Consider the following 19584-nt stretch of genomic DNA (forward strand, 5'->3'; position numbering starts at 1 on the left):
GTTCATCCGGAGTTGCCAGGAAAGGGGGAAGAAATGAGGAACCTGCTCCTTGATCAAAAAACTAGTTCCTTAAAAGTTGGACCAGATCGAGAACTGAAAAAAAAAAAAAAAACTAGCAGTTTATGGATCTCACGATTTGACTGATTAAACCGGTGGGCGAAATGATGATACAAATAAATAAAAGTAATATTATATTTGTGTATAAAAATATAAATATAAAATTATTTAAAAAATGTGTATCTGCCTTGTAAATTATTAAAAATATATATTGATTGATGATTTACAATTTAGATTCAAATTAAGCTCTCTCAATGTTGTCATTTAATTTTTAAATATGATTTTTTTTTAAAAAAAAGCAAAGACTAATTCAACTAGCTAGCTTAACCTCAGTTTAATAACGATTCCTAGCTCAGCCTTCTAGACAATCTTTTCAAAGAAAATTGAGTTGTTATACTATCCTACCAATACTTTAACTAGTTGGGCTGACTAGTTTGCGTAGTTTTTAAAACATTGTCAACAACGTTAACTTGGAAGCTAGGATTAATACTTCGACCTTAAGCCGAGGAGACATCCCGTCTAGATATTTCACACCTCAATCAAGATAGGTTAGATTAAACATCCGTTGGTTAATCTCAACAGAATTGCTAGGAGCTATTGGAAGTTTTTATTTGAGATGCACGGGGGGCATGTGTAATTGGGCTTCATTAAACGTGTTTCATTTTAACCAACATTGCAACTAAGCTTTCAGGTATCTTTAAGGGGGCTTGAATTTTGTTGGGATGAACAATATCTTAAAGTCAATGTTTATTATGACGCATTTGAAGTAATTAATCTTATTTATAACGAACATTCTCAATATTTCCCTCTTACTAGCTTTATCGAGAAAATCAAGAAATTCATCATGTAAAATTAGTCTGTCATTTAGGATAACATTTTCTGATAAGGGAATGGAGGTGTAGAATACCTTACCCATCGAGTGAATCAATGTAGCTCGAATACCGTTCTTGGCAAATTAACCACCCATGGGATGTAGGAACCTCGCTCTTTTTTCTGATATTAATTAATTTCGTTGTCGTCGTGCAAAAAAGGGAGGTGCTCTGCTAATATTTAACCAGTGTTAGAATGTCGATTCTACTCACACATTAATATTGACGTAATCACATACACGTGCAAAATCAACCTTGGCAAAGTAATAAACCATCAGGGTGGGCAAGCTAGTGGATTACACAAGGTACACCCCCAACTCATTTTCGTAATATTGTTAACCACTTTCTCGTGGTTAAGAAAATTAATTAGAAGTTAAAATCTTATACAACTTTTCAAAATTGCTATTTGATTGATATATCTCACTGGGATTATAGGACGAAAAACCAGTATAAAGAGAGAGAGAGAGAGAGAGAGAGAGAGAGAGGATATTTTTTAGATATTAATTATAAAAGCCTTATTAAATTTTATAGAAGGTCTTACGCGAAGGACCAATAAGATGACCTTACAAACAAGACCAAGCTGAATATTGAAATATCACGCCACACTAGTTTATTTATTTGTGATGTATGAGAAAATTTAAATATATAATACAGATTCTCTCGTTCCAAGGGTCAGCCATGATTCATGGCCCTGTTCGTGCGCGAAAATGAAGAAGGCGAAGAAGACGTGGAAGATGGCTCTCTCTTTGATTTTCCTGTCGCCGTCAGCGTATTCGCACCCACCAACACGCCATGTGCTCTTGCTTTTCCCTGTATTCCCCTCGCTCTCTAGACAATGACATCCATTGCTCAAAAATATTCTCCACCCTTCCACTTGCAGAACCCCCACGTCTGGATACTCTACATTTGTAATATCCCTCTTTCATTACCTAGAATATATGGTTTTCTTAATATTTTTAATGCAAGTAAATTTAAATCATTAAAAATGGATGACCAAAATGGGCTCAAAATCAGGTACCTCTTTCACCTGGATTGGACCTCATTAGTCCTTCCTCGCGAAATAAGCGTCGTGCCTGAAAATTTCTCTCTGGAAGACCAGGGATAAATGTTGATACCCAATTTTAATTAATAAATTTAGTCGGGAATAGGAATATTTGGTGATCCGAAGCGGACAACGGTGCAATCCTTCACGCGACACGACTACATAGATGTCCTGATTTGACCCGAACCAACGTGACGACCGGGAGGAGGAATTCAAGATTAAGGGGCTATTTAACATATTTTTTATTTTTTTATTTTAAAAATTAATATTTTATAAAACATGTTTTAAGAATAAAAAATAATAAAAATAATTTTTTTCATAACACTTAAAAGTTGTTTTTTATTTTTATTCTCTTCAAAATAATATTTCAATTTTTTAAAATGCTTTTTAAAATATGTTATCAAACATATCCTTTTAATATTTTAAAGAACAGAAAATTATTATCAAAATTGCCAAATAGGCTTAAGTTTTTATTCCCACGGACCACCTCCGCGCCCCTTTCCCCTTTCTACTTTCCCGTGCTTTTTTTGCTTTTCGCAAGCCACTGCGGGTGAGGACTCAGGACCACTGTGTGTTGGTGAGGCCAATCAGAGATTTCCACGTCACCGCTTCATCACCATCTGACGTCCATTCCAACCACTTCGAACGGCCACCATTTTGAAAACACGTCACCAGCCAAAAGCAAAACCCCCTAGCAGCTCATGTTATATGCCACTACCATAACTTTTTTAAGCGTGACGCGATTGGCATTCTATAATCAACTTCATGCTCAACTAGCTGCTTGAATTTGCATTTGGGTAATGTCCTGACTTATGCACTCAAAATTAAAGCTACGACTTGCATTTTTTCTTGTGCAAAAAAGTAGAAAATGGTCAAGGATATTGTGCGGCTCACATGGGATGGGGCCTCGTCACTCTAATAGCTTAGCGTCGAGGTTTCGGTGACAGGCACTGCACTAGACCGACAAGTACAGGTAACCGCTTTCCACGGGCCTGCCGGATCAGACAGGCTCTGATTTAGTAGCGAGCCAGGCTTAAGTTGGGAGCCGTACAAGGCTGACGTGTCCACATGTTGTTACCTTCTACTCCCTCCCATCTCATTTCTACCAATCTCATCAATATCAATACAATAAAAGTACAAAAAATAAAAGTAAGTAAGATTTCAAACATATTCCTATATAATAAATTAAAAAAAATGTCCTGTTACTTTTTTTTCTCTCATGAAGTAAATACCTCTCAAATATTATTTAAAAAGACACACCATGACTTATAAATAGAATTAAATGCAACTTCTACAATGAGACTTTTAAATGAAACACGAGGGGGTACCTATCATTTCTCGCTCTTTCTTTCTCTGCTAACGAAAGCTTTAGTGTAATAATAGCAACTAGACTTGGGGTTAAGCAGGCCATTGTTCTCTGTTTTGAAGAAAATCAGAATTGAAGTAGAGGATAGATCACGTAATACCGTAATACCACATAGTTTTTCACTTTTCGCTGGGGCGCAAGTTTTCAGCGTCGGTAAGGGAAAGAGGCTTCCTGCTCAGCGCACACAGCATTTTATCTTTCCTTTCTTCTTCCCGGCCCTTTTTGCCCCCTTCTTTAAAAAAAAAAAATTGTCTGTTAAATTGTTAAGTGAATTTCCTTTTAAATTTTTTAGGTTCATTTTGAATACTGGTCGGAATTTTTTAATTGGAAAATATAGCTTCAAGATCACGCTTGTAAAAAAGTTACATTTCGGTTCTGTTTTGTTCTGGCTGGCCATTGTCGTCACCACTCAGGCTCATTTCATTTTTATATATAAACATCAGAAGTGACCTTCTCCTTTTCCGTTAATTCCTGATTATGAAAGTGCTGCCGAAGCGGGGGATTTCACCTGTTACTGAGGTCTGAGCTAGTTGTGACTGTTATTTTTGGGGGTAAATGGTGGAAGTAGACTCGTGGAGAGACGGGCTGTCGAGTCTTCTGGACAGCTCTGACGTCCGTTATACCGGAGATCCGATGGAATCCTCCACGACACCATTTGAGACGAGAAGATCGGGGTATGTGCCCCCTGAATCGCTGACGTTGGAATCGGAGGGATCGGGGGAGAGCTTCAAGGATCAGGCCATGGGTTTTGTGATGGCTTGGTGTGAGATACTTATGGAATTTGCTAGAGGTTGTAGGGATATTGTGCAACAGAATTTCTTGAACGAGAACTCGTATGTAGTGAGAAAGCTCCAAGGGCCTTGTGCTAAGGCTTCAAAAAGTTTAAGGTTTCTGAATGCTTTTTTGCCTGAGGATCGGGATCCGTTTCAAGCTTGGTCGGTCGTGTTCTTCGTTTTCATTCTTGCACTCGCAGGTTACTTAATTAACTACCCTGTCTGTTTACTCTCACGTTAATTTATTTGTTGTAGAGTTTCCTTTCTTCAACATTTTTTTTTAGATAGGTCGTATTAAATTGCTATACCTTATAAAAGAGGGAGAGCTGGTACAAGCCCTCGTCACTGCCCCATTTTTTTCATGACACAGGTTTACTGGTGTTTTTGGAAATATTGATTGGACAATGAAATTCGGAACTTCCTCTTGGAAAGACTTCCATAACATAGAGCAAGTCTAGTTCTCCGACATTATGATATCGCTGCGAGGCATCATTTTCATGTTTGAAAATTAAAATGAGCACCGTTTATCAGATTCTACGATTATCACTGATCGACAAGCCGCATTTCATAGAAAAACTTGAGATTATGTTGAAGTTATTACATTTAAAAATACGGTCTTCTGAACCGAATTGCAACCGTGGGTTAAAATCTTAGGGGAAAAAATTATTCATGTGCTAGTGAATACTGATAATAAATTTGGATTATACCACATAACTTATAGTACATGAATTTACTATGAGTCATTTATTGTTCATGTCCCTTCAGACACAGCGTATTTGTGCTGTTCATCAGTGTGGGCTTCACTCATTAAGAGTCTTTACAACCGAATAGGAGATTATTGACTTTTATTAATGAAGTAACAGAAAAATTCTCACATTGTTACTTTCATCATTTTTTTCAGTGTTCGGTTATTTTTGGTAATTATAAACCTTGATTTTATATCCATGCGCCTCCATGAACTAGGTGCATTTTTTCTTGTTTTTTCCTTGATTTTGTTTTCTCTGTCAATGCTATTTCAAACACTTATTATGTGAGTTTTATTAGATTCCAGAGAAACTACTATAATTGTTTATGAATGATTTCTGCCTGATGATGTTGGTTTGGTATGAAATTTACTGACCTTTATAAGCAATTTGCAGCTATTAGTGTGGATCCCAACCGTGACTCTGTAGCCCCAGTGGTAAAGGTGCGCATGCATCCTCCTAGTGCTAGGCGAATACTTCTTCCTGATGGTAGATACATGGCTTATGATGAGCAAGGTGTTCTTGCTGATAAAGCTAGATTTTCCCTTGTTGCTCCACACGCTTTTCTTTCTTCCAGACTGGCGGGTGAGTTGTCAGAATTTTTTATTTTCAGGATTGGCATTCATAATCTCTATCATATTCTGACCAGAAATTAGCAAGAGATACGAAGCTCTGCCTACTATCTGATTTGTTGTTGTTTCTTTTCCAATGGAAGGTATACCTGGTGCTAAAGCTTCACTGCTTGAAGAGTATGGTATACGTTTAGTCACATATGATCTTCCTGGTTTTGGGGAGAGTGATCCTCATCCTAAGAGAAATCTTAACTCCTCAGCTATGGATTTGCTGCATCTAATCAACGCTGTCAATGTTAGTGACAAATTCTGGGTACTGTGCCACTCAAGTGGATGCATTCATGCTTGGGCTTCACTCAGATATATTCCCGACAGAATTGCAGGTATTCAACAATATGATGCTTCGTGTCTGGGTTCTGGTTAAAAGCTTATTATATGTTCAGCATCTGGAAGTCCATGTTTCCCGTCATGGATTTAAGGTTGCTTTCGGAGCTTTTAAATTCTTTGAGCTTAATTCGAGACTTAACCACAGACATTGGTGGTATAACTTTTGGGCAATATGCAATGTGAGTGCCAATTATGATATTAGTTTTATCTCCATTCATACAGCTTAATGCAAATATTTGTTGAGAATAATTTTGGAGTATATAGCAATGTAAGTTATGTTAAACTTGTTTATTCCTTTTCTACTCCCCATGATCTCTGCATAAATGAAAGGAAATATTTTAGAGTCTGATGTTGTTTGTGATATTACCTGAAATTGCAGGTGCAGCTATGTTAGCTCCCATGATCAATCCATTTGAGCCACGTATGAGTAAGAATGAGATCAAAAGAACTTGGGAGAAATGGTTGCCAAGGAGGAAGTTCATGTATTCACTGGCTCGTAGATTTCCAAAACTTCTCTCTTTTTTCTATAGGAAAAGCTTCTTGTCAGGAAAGCATGATAAGATTGATAAGCAGTTGTCCTTTTCATTGGGAAAGAAGGTGAATATGTCAATCTTTGAACGGTATAATTTTAAAATCGATATAGTGTTTTAGATTTATCGATAATGGTTGTGAATTCATGCCAACTGGAAGCAACTGGATTCATCAATCTTTGGCTGTTGTCTGCCCACCGTAACACATGATTGACTAAAATACTCATTTGCTTTAACAGTTGGATGTAGAATGGAAGTAAATCTCAGCTTGTATGTGGAAAAGTCTGTCCATAGCTGGTTAAAATATGCAGATCCTAACATGACAACTCTTTAGAAATTTGCTTTATCTAATAAACATAAGCTACGGAAAGTGATAGCTATACACTCATTTTGTTTAATCTTTGGTATTATGAGGGGATGAGTAATTGTGCGCCAGGGTATCTTCATATTATAAATAATATCATCGTTCTTATGGCTTGCGTATAGAATCCAGTGGCTTCATTGACGTGCATCGGACTGCAAATATTAGAATCCATCCAAAATTTTGGCCCTTGTTACTTTCTTCTAATCTTGCCTCTGAAACGGATCTCTGAGCATGATAGTGAAGCTGATTTAAAAATAGGAATTAAAACACAATGCCCAGTAAGAGATTTTCTTAGTTTTCTTCAGCTTTCATTGATAAAAGGCAAGCGATTCCCTGATGATCTGTTAAATTAACATCTTGGCATGTTCAGGATGAAATTCTGATAGAAGAGCCAGCATTTGAAGAATTTTGGCAACGGAACGTGGAGGAGTCAGTACGCCAGGGAAACACACAACCGTTTATAGAGGAAGCTGTTCTGCAGGTAACAAATTGGGGATTTGATTTAACGGAGCTCCAGGTGCATAAGAAGTGCCGAACAGGAGGCTTGCTTCTTTGGTTGAAGTCTATGTACAGTCAGGCAGAATGTGAATTAGCAGGATTTCTTGGCCCTATAAACATATGGCAGGTATGAACTCATATTTTCTTGGGTAGTGCTGTTTCTTCTAACCTAAATTTTTCCTATAGAGAACGAGTTCATCTTGATGTTTAATTTTGTTCTCGTATGCTTTCCTTTTCAATTCTGAACAGGGATCGGATGATAGGGTGGTCCCACCATCAATGGCGGAATACATAGGACGAGTTTTGCCGGAGGCAGTCATCCATAAACTTCCTAATGAAGGTCACTTGTCCTATTTCTTTTTCTGTGATGAATGTCATAGGCAGATAGTCTCCACCCTTTTTGGAAACCCTCAAGGTCCACTTGAAAAACAAGGAGAAACTGCAATCGTGGGAGATTTACCAGTTTTTGCTTCGGATATGGAATGACACGTGGCTACTGATTCACGCTTCCTTAGGCTGTGATTGTAAATACCACAGGCTGCTCCTCTGCTTGATGGAGCTTGAAAGACGACAATATTCATTGCAAATCCGAAAACTTTGGATCATAAGAGCTTCTGGAGACACAGATAAAAGCAACATATCACTAAGGTTTTTTTTTTCAACTCCCATTTCCATATACTACGTTGTATCTGTTATCTCGTTTAGGATGTTTTTTGGTATCATCATTAACTGAGCGGCAGAATTCTGTCCAAGGGGTAACACTTATTGTGGGGGAATCATTATCCTACTTGTCAAATTGGATCCTCCAGCGATGGTCGTTGCCTCTGGCGTTTAACTGCATACTACGAATGTTGTTGTAAAGTATATAAGGGTAGAACAAACGAGTTTTCCCACCCCCTAAAATGTAATTCCATCTGAATATCTTCCTCTTTTAGCTGAAGATTTATGAGGATTATGACATTTGTAGACTTTTGAATTACAATGATCAATATTCACCGACAGAAAGTTTGTTAGTTGGTATCTGGTGAAGTACAATGCTTTTACAGCATGGTTATGTTGTTTGTCGTCGTTGTATAGTTTCACTTGAGTCGGAGCCAGTTCCCCAGTTGCGTTTGACACGTAGTGACTGAATATCATTTCCAATTTTCTATTTATTATTATACTGCGTAGCGAGCAACCCTTGGACACTAAAAAATAGTATATCACGTTACTGCTACTGAGAAGGCAGTTGGTATGGGGAGAAGTGGAATGGAGAGAGCTGCAATCTTACTTCAGTGTGACAGTATTCCATCATATATGCTTGTGTCAATTGTAATTCGCATCATACGTTTAGATTAGACCATAAGATTTTGAGACGTGTAAATGTCATTCTTTGTCGCAAACTCCAATCCTCCAAATATCAACCCTCTAATAAAATACATGGGGATGGAAACACAGCAAAACATCTCAACACAGAAATCATATCTTGCGAAAACAGAGTAATACAAACCAATGAGATGCTGAAATGGAATATACATTTTATGTCTCGAATCAGAAATCACGATCTTCAAATAGAACGATGATCTGTTATGATGAGGAAGATATGGCACTTGTTCTTCTGAGAACCATTTTCCATCTGAGAGCAAATATTGAGAGAATATAAAGAGGGGGAAAAAGCAGGTAAAACGATTTTTAATACCTCCCAGAACACGGCAAACAATTTAATTTATAAAACCAAGTAAAATGGAACACTCGAGTCAAACGAACATTTCTCGTACACAATCTTTACGACCTCGCTTTTGAACTTACCTCCTCTTATTTATTTAAGCAGCCCCGCCATCAGCCATAGTGATTTCTGCAGTTAAGTTGTTTTCTACCTTTGGGGGCCCACTTGAATGCCGCCACGGCCTCGCCGGTGAAGGCGGGTAAGAAAGCCGTTTCTTTGCAGTCCCGAAAGATCCTTTATCTTTCGCCTTCTGCGGCGTGCCATTCTCAGCTGCCAATGGACTCTGCGTCCTGGACTTGGCTTTTGCAGACTGAGTTGCCACCATGTAACTCGGAACCGCCGGAGAGCTCGCAAGGCTCTCGTCGTCTCTCACGGACGCGCCACCGATGGAGTGCCTCCGGAACCGCCCTGACTGCGCACTGGCCACACTTTTAATGTCATCATCCATTGCAAAGCTGTCCTTTGGGCTGGCCTTCTTCAGTTTTCTGGAAGCTGGCTTTGAAGGAGTTGAATATAAACGGAAGCTAGGGGAGTCAGGAATTTGGCTTGCTGTGGGAGAATGCTTTTCAGAATTGAGCTGGTAACGAGCATATGATTTGCTGATTTCTCCACCGGTGATGCTGCGGCTAGAACTTCTCACTGATGAATGGTCATCGTTCATTTCTTTCTCCATTTTGCTTTGGCTCTCCCATGTCCGGGCAGCCATCCATCGTTCCAGCCAGCTCCAACCCCAGGAAGGATTAGTTGGATCCATGAACATTGGGTTTATAGATCTGTATGAATTCTTCCATGTTTGCTGTTGTAGACATTTTTATCACAAGAATCAAAATTTGTTAATTTGAATTGAATATGGTACTTGCTTGACAAGTAAGCAAAAATGAATGGCCCTGCGCCTTCATTTAGCGGGTCATAGGATTATGCTAACAGCTCAAGTGGCCTTATTATCTCTTCATCGATAACATGAAATTTATGCTTGCCAAACTCCAATAACAAAACCAGTTTTCCTTTCTATTCCCCCCCCCCCCTGTTAGTTTCATTTATGCATTCCTTTTTCCCATTTCTTTCTTTTCAGCTTATGAGGAAAATAATGAATATAATAAATTCACAAGCAAATAGAGAACCTGATGAGTGAATGCGTAAGCCAGCGCCTTTTCTCTTCTCATAGCTGCCTCATACTTCTGTAGCAACTTTGCTTCAATTTGTTCTTTGGATTGCAGGCTATCATCCCATTCCTCTCCAATCTGTGATGAAAATTTGCAGCAAAAGTTGAAAACATGCCAAATTTTATATTCTAAAGACCAGACAAATGGTGGTGTTAAGTCAAGGATAATGCATTATCATGTGAAAAACAAAGAAGTGAAACCCAGAGACCCGCATGCTCTCGAGCTCTTTTGCATGCTTGTGTAAGAGCTGCCTTTGTAGAGCCTGATTCTCCTCGAACATCCTGATCCTCCTAGAACGAATCTGAGATTGCACACGAGCTAAAGTTTGCATAGAACGAAGAGTGCTAGTAGCTTGGCGTTTTACAATTGGCCCTTCCATTAGTGTCCTCAATCTGACCAGCCCTCTCAAAGCTCGCAATGCTCTTCTTGCCTAAACGATTTTTACAGAAATTTCAGTTCAAGAAGTTGACTAAACATTCAATCAACAAGAATTTCTTTTTTCGACATCCCTGACTTCCCAAAAACTTGGTTAGTTTAAGAGAGCAACCAAAGAAAAAGAAAAGTTTAACTTCATGCAAGAAACCCATGCTTTGGAATGACTCTCACTCTCATTACAGTTAAATAGCTTTCAAAACGAAGAGGGGTAAGAAACATATGAAGAGTGATCTACATTGATCGTCATACCAGATATCCCCTAAAAGCTGTCTGAATCTTTAGTGTAGCCACTTCTTCCCTTGATTTACCGGCAAATCGAGGGATTTTAGGGGCTTGAACTGCAACAGCTGCTGTCTGAGCCGCAGGAATAGGTCTCTCAGCATTCACAGTAGTTGCAACTGCATGAACATGACTTTGACTGGATTCATTCTCAACATCATGTGACTTAATTTCTTCAGGATGAGGAGAAGGACGTGCTGTTTTCTCAGAACCCAAGTGTGAGTCTGAGGTGGCCTCCAATTTTTGCTTCCCAAACCATTTCTTCTTCGATTTGCTTGCTTTCTGCGATAGTGGAAGCTAAAACTATCAGAACTGTTTCACAGAGTTAACATGAACCATATATATATATATATATATATTTAACAGACCTGATCTTCCTTCTTCTTTGACTCGGGGCTGAAAGCCTTCTTCACATTGGAAAACCAATTTCCCTTCCTCCCCATCTTCTTGGCATTCCTCGACTTGATCCTTTATCAAGAATAGATTTTAAATGTTAAGATCTCATACCTGATAACCCAATACAAACTCAAGTTTCAAGCAGCAAAAGGTAAACCTGTGAGAGGAATAAAAACCTGAACCTAATCCATAACTGGCGGTAATCCTACCAATTTCATCGAGTAATGACCATTAAAGGTATGTATATAACGCTTGGGAGACTAAACAACAGTTTTCTGATCCTGGTTCTTCGAATTGACATTGAGTCAAACATATAACCGACTAAAAAGAAAAATGATCTTCATTTCCGGAATTTCATAGCAAAGAAACAGAGAATTTCAGAATTATCTAACTGCATTGCTAAGTGAGACGCTTGCGGTGAAATCTAGAAACACCAACATGTTGTTGAGATTGAGAAAGTTTCAGCGCAGCCAGGAATATATGCCCAATCGAAGAACGCAAGCAGAGAATCAGAGAGAGAAGAAAATGACGAAGTACAGTGTATCGAATGCGGAACTAAAGACTCGAGTTACAATTGATTGGAATGGAGATGGAGGTACCTGAGCTAAAACCAAATGTCAGATCTCAAATATGCCCTTCACTTCCCAAGGTGAGCCGTCTCCATTTCTGGACAGAAGAAACAAAAAAAGATTTGGAGTGGAAATCAGAGGGAAACGAAATCAGATCTTGACAAGAGGCTTTCCATGATATATTTGATATATGAGAAAAGGAGAGGAAGCAAAACCAGCTGGTGTTCGGGTGATATTAATGGCCCCACTACCTGGGTCTTGCACAGTGGACGGTGGTCCCCACCATATTAACATTAAGTTTAAACCTCGATGCCACGGTTTCACAGAATCAAACATGAGTACGAAGAAGAGGGGAAGAAGTCACAGTGTTCATGCCTTTTGGTTTTCGTGCTGCCAATCCATGACCATTCTCCTCCCAGCGTGGCTTTATTATTATTCACCTTCCTTCTTTAACTGTTTCACAGTGAAGCAGGGAAACTTGTGAGGTGTGGCAGATATCTCATAGCGACGGTGGATTCTCTTTTTCTTTTTCTCTCTCTCTTTTTTTTCTCTTTTCATAAAAGCTTATTCTTGTTCACTTTCATTTCTTTTCCTTTTTTTACCCTTACCTAACTCGAGAATCGAGATGTTTAATTTTACAAAATGCCTTCTCTTTCAGGTTTTCCTGGAAAAAGTTATAAAACCCGCGCGAGAGTTTGGCTTGAGTTCAAATTTTTCCCGCGGGTTTAATGTCCAAACGGCAATGAAAATCCTCTCATGCTGTTAAATTGAATCATTGATGTAATCTTGGAATCTTAAAAAACAAGAGACAGCAACTTTGTGACGAAATTAGTGCGCTCAATCCGATAAACCTGGCTACTGAGTGCCGACGGATGTTGTATTTTCTGTTTTCCATGTACCAGTGCCAGGGACAAAAAGGTCCAACGAATAAACCACAGTTTCTTTGAGGGTAAAAGTCCCATTGAACCAGCCTATCAAATATTAATAGAATCGTGATGGGATTTTTGATCAGATCAAATAATATGGCATGACTGACTTTATTTAATTATGGCGACATACAAATGCAACTGAATATTTTTTATAAATACTAAATAGAACGTTTTTTTTAATTAGAATAAAAGATGTTTAGAATGTTTTCTAAATGTTAAATAAACTTAATTTTTTTAAAAGGCCATCAGAGATTGGAGTGAGCGACAAACATGTTCATGAGACTCAAATTTTTTTAAAGAAAAATTTAGATGGGTTAGGATTCAGAGAAACTAAACACAAAATTAAAAGTATACATAATTCGTTTCCCTTTCTGTTACTCTTGATTTTTTTTTTAAGAGAAGTATTTGCAATGAAGACGCCCTGTGTGATTTAATTAATTATTGAAATTGACAACGAATGAGCGTGCACAAGTTTGAAATTTTGAATATTATGCATTAAACAAATAAATATGGTCTGCAAATGGACAAAATGCAGAAGAGGAGGCGAGAAAACACATGTGGATGAGAAAAGTGGCATTAAAAAAAAATGAAGGTATCTTAAGGAGGACGTTACATTGTGAACATTGATGACACTATCGATCAACAAATCAATTATTTTATACGTTTCCCAATTTTATATACTCCATCTGTTTAAAAATATAATCATTTAAAATATAATTATTATTTTTTTTAAAAAACATCCCTATTGATAAATAATTATATATTTATTAAAAAGTATTTAATAAAAATAAATATAAAAATATATAATTAATTTAAAAATAATTACTTTATTAGAGTGAGATTTTATTAAAAATGCTTTATATTTTTAAACGAAAATAGTATTTTTAAAATGATTATTTTTATAAGTCATTTTAACAATTTTATTCTTTTATAATTTTTCATAAATAAAATAAAATTTGATATATATATATATATATAATATTTCTAAAGATAATATATTTGATTTAAATTAAATTATTTTTCTCTCATATGATATCGGCAATCTAATCACTTTCCCTCTGCTTGAGTAAAGTGGTTAGGAGTGGTTGTATGTGCTAAACACAACCACTCTTTAATTTATAAAATATTTTTAAATAAAATTATATATTTCAGTAAAGCTTGCGATGTCCCAATAAATCTAGGCCCTGAATTGACAGTAGATGGATGTGAAAGCTGCAATCACCAATATTTTTACGGCCCGCAGCCTTGTAATCCTTGCAACCCCACGTGACTGTCATCAAAACTCTTCATAAATACTCACATGACCTCTACCATCGATGTGGCCCATCCTGCCCTTTTATTTTAAACTCTTTTCGTTCCTCGTTCGAAACGAATTCAGTACTCATCTTTTTGCTCAAAATGTTCAACTCAATATTTCAATAATTACGATTATAAACAAAAATTGTCCACTGCTGACACCGTTAAAAAATATAAAATATTTTTAACTTTTTATTATATAATTAATAAATTTTTTAAAAAATATTTTAATAACCAAATCATCCAACCCTTCTTTCTAAGTATGATACCTTGTTAAATAAGGGCATGCAAAAAAATAATATTTATTTAAAAATAATTAATTATCTCATCAAATAATATAATAAAAAAATTACACATAGATTTTACGTAAGAGAATTTATTATGAAGAAGTCTAATAAAAGTTATAAAAATATTTTTAAATTCTTTTTATTTATAACAGGACAAAAAAATTTACAACTATACAACAAACATTTATGATGTAATATTATAAATTATTATTTTTATTTATAAGTTATAAAATTTATGAAATTTTTTAATAATAAAATTTTTTTTATGTAGGATCTAGATCAAGGTTTTAAAAACCGGACCAGTCATTGAACCGGACGAGGCACTGGTTCACAGTTCATTGGTCGAATCATGGTCGAATCAGGATCGAACCGGTTGATATTAAATTAATATATTTTTAATTTATATATCATAATTAAATAAAAAATACATTTAAATATGCATTTTTTCAAAAATATATTATAGATGCTTGATAATATAATTTTTTTATTGATAAATACATAATTAATATTAATTATAACTGAAGCTTTTCATTTAAATATCAAGAAAGATGTAATTTAATTTTAATTTTAATTTATTTTTTATTTTTTATAATTTTTTCCGGTTCTTTCATGAGAACCGGTCCGGTTTTTGTCCGGTTTTACCGATTTTTGACCGGTTATCTGCTGACCGGTTTTTAAGGGTTGACCGAACCGGATCAGGAGCCGGTTCCCGGTTCAACCGGTTGAACCGGCCTGTTATTTTAAACCCTGATCTAGATGTAATTTTTTTAATATAATTTTATTTAAAATATCTTTTATATATATATATATATATATTTCAAAAAAGTTCAATATACGCCCAGGTGTATACCACACGCGCAGTTATTCGCGCTATCCTTGTTTGGACAAATTGCGCATTATACTCCATTTTTGCATTGTGGGCGTTATTGTGTAATTTTCTCAATAATTTGTCAGGTCCTCAAACGGCAAAAACACACGAACTCAATAAATATTAAATAGCGTTCCCGAAAAGTACTGAGGTGGGACTTAATTGTCCTACTAATTAATACTCCCTCTATCTTATGTGAAGTATTTTTTAAAAAAAAATTTATTTTAAATTATAGAACACTTTAAATAAATTAAATTTTTATTAAATATATCAATTTTAATATTATCTCTTCTCTCTATAATTAATTTTTATCATTTTTCTTTTCAATATATTACAGGATGGATATTTTGAGAAGTTTGTATTTTTATTTTAAAAATATAAAATTATTAAATATATTTATTAAGATTTATTGGTGTATAAAATTTTATCTAGAATATCTTATAATTTAAAATTAAAGGAGTATTAATAATAATGCGGTTTGTTATAGCAAATAAACTGAGACAATGAAGAGCGACGATTCATAATTGGATGAGATTGACCTGCCCACCCAAGAACCAAAAAGGATTGATTTAAACTACTGTGTTACCATTCACAAGGCACGAAACAACATTATACAAAAAAAGGGGCAGTTGTTCCTCCCCATAAAAAAGGCATGGGCATTTGGTAGCTGTATCGGAGTATCAAGTATGTATGTTTCTTAAAGAAAAATATCAGAGAGTACTATTTTCAAGAAGTTTCACCCCACCCGGGGGAGAAAAATAATAACAAAGTCCTCGTTTTGTAGTTGATCATCACAATCTATGTAATTCATAATCGTATTAGTGATTAACGACTTTACATGATTCGCGACTAACGTCTCTTGTAATTCTTATATATATGAATAGAACTTCTCACGTAGTTCAAAGCACCATACGAAGTGTATCAGACATTACTGTGTTTTTTCGGCCACAGATGAAGAGCCATCAGACATTGCATTGATCTATCTGGAGTCTGGACTCGCACTAGCCTCCTTGAACAGGGAAGCCCAATCTTGATTTGCATGTGTCAGTTTCTTTTGCGCAACCCAGAAAATATGGCCTTATTGGGCAATTTGATCCCTAAATTAGGTTCAAAAACATTTTGAATCTTAAATTTGTTTTTAATACAGTTTTTTTTGTTTACTTTTTAAAAAATGATACAATATAAATTTTATAGTTAATAAAGGCTAACTTTCATTATTAGTTAATTAAAAAATGATAAAAATAAGAAAATTATCCAACAAAGGACCAAAAAATACAAATAGTGACAACAAAATTACAGAAAATTGGGGAGTTCTTTTCTTCATCATTTTTCGTAATTTTTTATTCAAAAATTACAAAAAAAAATATTAATCATTTTCTATAATTTTAAGTGCTTTTTTTATTTTTCTCATTGACTAATACCAAAATTTATCTTTTGTTAACATTAAAAGTAACATTATATTATTTTTAGAAGTTGAGAAAAAATATTATATAAAAATAAATTTAAAATATCAAACGCTCCTAATTTTATAATTTATAATTGAAATTACTTTCTATCCTTTGATCTTTATCACCCAAAAAAACAAATCATATATGATTACAGTTAAAAGCTTTTACTTTTCTGTATTAGACGAGCTCGCTTGCTATGCTAACCCAAGATGGATATGGATAGGATAATCAATACCAGTATATCAAATTATCAATAAAATATCGAACGAAAAGTAAAATTGGAAAAAAAAATTGAATAAATTGCTCATAGCAGAGAAATAAACTTGTGGACCGACCCAATTTTGTATTCGTCTTTATATTTACTCTATTGTTATATTAGTCTTCCGCCTTCGTTTATAATGAAATTCTCAAAACTTGACGTTTTAGAGTGGGTTGGGTATGGAAATTAAAACGCCAGAGCAAAATCTTGGAGCAATCGTCTGCTGGAATTCCCTTCAACTTGGACTCGTCTTCCAGAATTACTTGCTTCACGAACTTTATTGAATTCTATGAAAATTAGAAAAGAAGCCAAGTAGTGAGAAAATGAAGGTCCCAACATAATTAAAAAAACAAAACCAATAACTTAAATCTAGATTTTCGTCAAATTAATGCCGTCAGCACAAAATCATATTGTACTGTTCAGATTAGTTGAACAAATCAACTATCGTGTCATTACGAATCTGATATCTCACCTTTTCTTTCTCTCTTTTTTCAATGAAATTTACGTTTCGTCTTATAAAGTTGTTGGAGAATAGCTAAATCTCACCCAAACACGAGGGTGACTCGTCAAACGAAGCAGTCACACGAAACTGGAAGCAGTAGCTAAATGATTGTGTTCATCAAACAATGAAAGTCAAATTTAAAAAAAATATATATTTAAATTATAGATCTCGATGCATATGAATTTTAAACGCATTTTTATATAATATGTTCTTATTCAATATTTTTAAAAATATGTAATATTATTGGTATTGTTAACAAATGTTTACTTTAATTGTATAAAAAAAAGACTTTAAGAATTATAAAAATATGATCAAGAAAAGTATAGAAAAATTATTAGATTCTTATAAGGTCCTTTTCTAAATTATTTATAGTTTAAGGATAAATTTATTACTTAACCCAGCAATAAAAATTTCTTTTCCATAATTCCTAAAGGTTTATTTCCCACTATCTAAAAGATAAATAGCAGCCTAAAAAATAAAACATGTACCTGAGAGGTGTCTTGAACAGGCGAATCGCGACCCCATCTCTCAGGATCCCAGAGGATCGAACTATTGAAGGCTAAACTCGAAATACGAATTTGAGAACTCAACATGTCCGTTTCATTGTTCCTTTTCCTCAGATGCCATCCTATTACTTGTGAAGAATTGCACACAGGTCCTTCCATCTTCACTTTCTTCCTATTTGCTCTTAGCATTGCCATTGGCCATGTCCCAAACACCCTGCTCATCAGTTCCCAAAACAATACATCCATACAAATCAAATAACTTGGCCATGAAGTTTAAAACGCAGAATAAAAAATAAGAGTAAAATATTTCATACTCAATATCTCTGAGTTGGTGGAAGAATTCCAGGTCATAAACATTGGAAAGCCCAGCAAAGTGGACGATCCCACTCAGCCTGTGATGCTCAATGTGCTTGAGAGCGAGATTCCTCTGGTGATTGAGTTCAGCTTCCAAGTCAGTGAAGTTTTCCTTAGAAACCAAATGTCTGTACATGATGCCAGTCGTCCTCAGTATCTCCGGCAGTTCTGTGGACTCCGTTTGTGGTTCCACCACAATCCACAACAATGGCGGAGGAACCAGCTTTATAGTGTTGGCCAACTTACCCAGATACACCCCCTGAAACCGAAGTTTATTGCTCGTCGGGGTCACAATAATCACCGGTTTACGAGGTCTCAACTCGGGTTCTGGTTTTTCTCGCGGATTCTTTTTGTGTTTGGGGAACCTGGACATCATTGGCTGGCCTTCCTTCTCTGGAGCGATCGAACTTGTATTGGCATTAATTACTGTCTGGTGGCCCACTGGCATAGGCTGTGGAGCGAATTCTCTATTGGAGGTAGCAAGTGATGGGGAAGAGAACGTTGAAGACTTGCCTGTAGGAGCCAAGCCTGTGAAAAAACCCATTGCGAAACACACAGAAAAATGAATCATGCCTTTCTTCCATATCTGGGATTTCTTCTTTGATCTTTCTACAGAAGCCATTTTTCTGATCACCACCTGATGCACACAAACCTTCAAGGAATGGGTAAAATAAAGCAGAAGATTTAAGAGCAGCTTGTAGTGTCTGTGTTGACTGGAGGGAGGAAGTCAGGCAGTGGTTGGTGCTGCCAAACTGAAAGTGTACAAATTTCATGGAGGGGTTTTTCACTGGTAAGGTGTTGCTTCATTTGGATGTCACTTGAAGTGAAAGGAATATGAGAAGGGTTTTGGGAGTGCATGAGTTGCTATCTGTACCAAATGGCGGTTGGGAGGGTTCCTATCCATCAATAATATGTACTCCTCCCACGTAACTAAAAATACTAGTGGTTGTCTAGCCTTTTTTTAAAAAAAAAAAAAAATTTGGTGTTGACCGACATTGTCCAATTAAAGGAATTTTACGATAAAATCTGGCATTGCCTTGACAGCAGAATAATTATGAATTTTATGAGAGGGAAGAAAAACGCATCTGATCGTGGAGGGTAGTTATGAATCAAATGAAAATTTTGGCCATCATAATTATTGCCGGTCCTGGGTGAGATTCTGACATTGGGACGTAAAATGCTTGGTGGGTTTTTGATCCTTTTACTCATACAACTGTGTGCTGAACTCAACCTTCTTGGTGGGTTGTGGTGATCTCGTTTTTGTTGTCAGCTACTGAGTTGGGCTAAACATCGGCCCAAAAAGAGTTCGGTAAACCGGGCTGACCATGGGCTGAGAGTTCCTTCAACCCAAATGAAACATCGTTTTTATGATTGCTTTTGTGGTGGA

The 19584-nt window shown here is 36.0% G+C and overlaps 3 protein-coding genes across 4 annotated transcripts; 1 reads left to right on the forward strand and 2 right to left on the reverse strand.

The window, feature by feature from the left end:
* The first annotated feature begins 3709 nt into the window (after nucleotides 1-3709).
* LOC129300130 (uncharacterized) lies at nucleotides 3710-8214 on the forward strand. Its single transcript, XM_054938659.1, has 6 exons — nucleotides 3710-4307; nucleotides 5247-5435; nucleotides 5566-5805; nucleotides 6189-6406; nucleotides 7074-7328; nucleotides 7451-8214. The coding sequence occupies exons 1-6, from the start codon at nucleotides 3890-3892 to the stop codon at nucleotides 7685-7687; spliced, it is 1557 nt and encodes a 518-aa protein (XP_054794634.1). The 5' UTR covers nucleotides 3710-3889; the 3' UTR covers nucleotides 7688-8214.
* Nucleotides 8215-8642: 428 nt separating this feature from the next.
* On the reverse strand, nucleotides 8643-11936 carry LOC129300131 (protein IQ-DOMAIN 2-like). Of its 2 annotated transcripts, none has more exons than XM_054938660.1 (6): nucleotides 11779-11936; nucleotides 11152-11251; nucleotides 10754-11065; nucleotides 10278-10499; nucleotides 10028-10147; nucleotides 8643-9702 (listed from the first exon to the last, which is right to left on the reverse strand). In XM_054938660.1, exons 2-6 carry the CDS (start codon nucleotides 11224-11226, stop codon nucleotides 9004-9006), a joined length of 1428 nt encoding a protein of 475 aa, XP_054794635.1. In that variant the 5' UTR covers nucleotides 11227-11251; nucleotides 11779-11936; the 3' UTR covers nucleotides 8643-9003. The 2 variants fall into 2 exon arrangements, with proteins under 2 accessions (XP_054794635.1, XP_054794636.1); XM_054938661.1 differs by lacking the exon at nucleotides 11779-11936 and adding an exon at nucleotides 11356-11374.
* Nucleotides 11937-16798: 4862 nt separating this feature from the next.
* On the reverse strand, nucleotides 16799-19024 carry LOC129300132 (beta-1,4-xylosyltransferase IRX9-like). The gene is made up of 3 exons (XM_054938662.1): nucleotides 18158-19024; nucleotides 17826-18057; nucleotides 16799-17122 (listed from the first exon to the last, which is right to left on the reverse strand). The coding sequence occupies exons 1-3, from the start codon at nucleotides 18817-18819 to the stop codon at nucleotides 16970-16972; spliced, it is 1047 nt and encodes a 348-aa protein (XP_054794637.1). The 5' UTR covers nucleotides 18820-19024; the 3' UTR covers nucleotides 16799-16969.
* Nucleotides 19025-19584: the final 560 nt, after the last annotated feature.

Source organism: Prosopis cineraria, unplaced genomic scaffold (genome assembly GCF_029017545.1).
Source record: "Prosopis cineraria cultivar Desert tree isolate PC_DT_omini unplaced genomic scaffold, ASM2901754v1 PC1442, whole genome shotgun sequence".
Taxonomy (NCBI): Eukaryota; Viridiplantae; Streptophyta; class Magnoliopsida; order Fabales; family Fabaceae; genus Prosopis; species Prosopis cineraria.